This window comes from Aptenodytes forsteri, unplaced genomic scaffold (assembly GCF_000699145.1).
Source record: "Aptenodytes forsteri isolate BGI_AS27 unplaced genomic scaffold, ASM69914v1 Scaffold72, whole genome shotgun sequence".
In the NCBI taxonomy this organism is placed as follows: Eukaryota; Metazoa; Chordata; class Aves; order Sphenisciformes; family Spheniscidae; genus Aptenodytes; species Aptenodytes forsteri.
The window spans coordinates 2,528,993-2,529,774 of record NW_008796193.1 but is presented as its reverse complement, the minus strand read 5'-3'; the positions used below and the strand labels follow the sequence as shown (position 1 = coordinate 2,529,774).

Here is a 782-nt window from a genome sequence, read left to right as displayed (position 1 = left end):
CCTCCCCCTTTTTTTTTTTTTTTTTTTTTTTTTTTGCAATTTTGCAGGACGGTTGAAACAGTTTTTTGGTGGTTACATTTATTTTTTATATATACCTGTATCTATATATTTTGCAATCAACTATTAAGGTGCAACTATGCCCAAAAGAAAGGTAAGTAGAAAAAAAAAAAAAATAGGGGAGACAGACGGGGAACGAAGGGGAGAGATTAAAGCAGCATTTGCAACATTATCTGTAGATTTTTGCGCGCGCGCGCGTGTGTGCATGTGGAGTTTTTGCCTTTTTAATTTTTTGTGCATGTCCTAAAGCGGAGCCGGGACTGGAGGGAGAGGGCTAGGGCGTGTGTTGGGGCTGCTCGGCGCGGGCAGGGGAGCCTGCGAGTTTCACTTCGGGCTGTTTTGTTTGCAAGGAGAAGGCTGAGCAGTGTCTCCATGCTGGATTACAAACAGCCATAGTGCTGCTGCTGCCCCTATGGAGAACACGGGCAGGCAGCGCTAGGCACGGAGGGCTCTGCCGCTCGCCCAGCGCCGAAAACCCCGGGGCCGAACGGCCCCAGCCCTCCCGGCCACCTCCGGGGGCATTTTAGGGCGGATCGGGCCATTCCCCGGGAGGATTTGGGTCTAAACGGTGCCTCTTTCTCCTGCGTTTGCCTTTGTTCTCCCTTTTTTTTTTTTTTTTTTTTTTTTTTTTCCTCCTCCTCTCCCACTTCTTGTCATACCAGATGGTTGTGCAATGGTAATTTGGAGCCATTAGGCGGCGCAGAATTTGAAACTGTCCTTGAAGG

At 48.8% G+C, this 782-nt stretch overlaps 1 protein-coding gene across 1 annotated transcript in view; it reads left to right on the top strand.

The window, feature by feature from the left end:
* Positions 1 to 6: 6 nt before the first annotated feature.
* Positions 7 to 782, top strand: part of HMGN5 (high mobility group nucleosome binding domain 5) — a 9,287-nt gene continuing 8,511 nt past the window's right edge. The window contains exon 1 of the mRNA XM_009288007.1: positions 7 to 151. Within this exon, the coding sequence (XP_009286282.1) occupies positions 137 to 151 (15 nt within the window). The 5' untranslated portion in view covers positions 7 to 136. The remainder of the gene's footprint in view (positions 152 to 782) is intronic.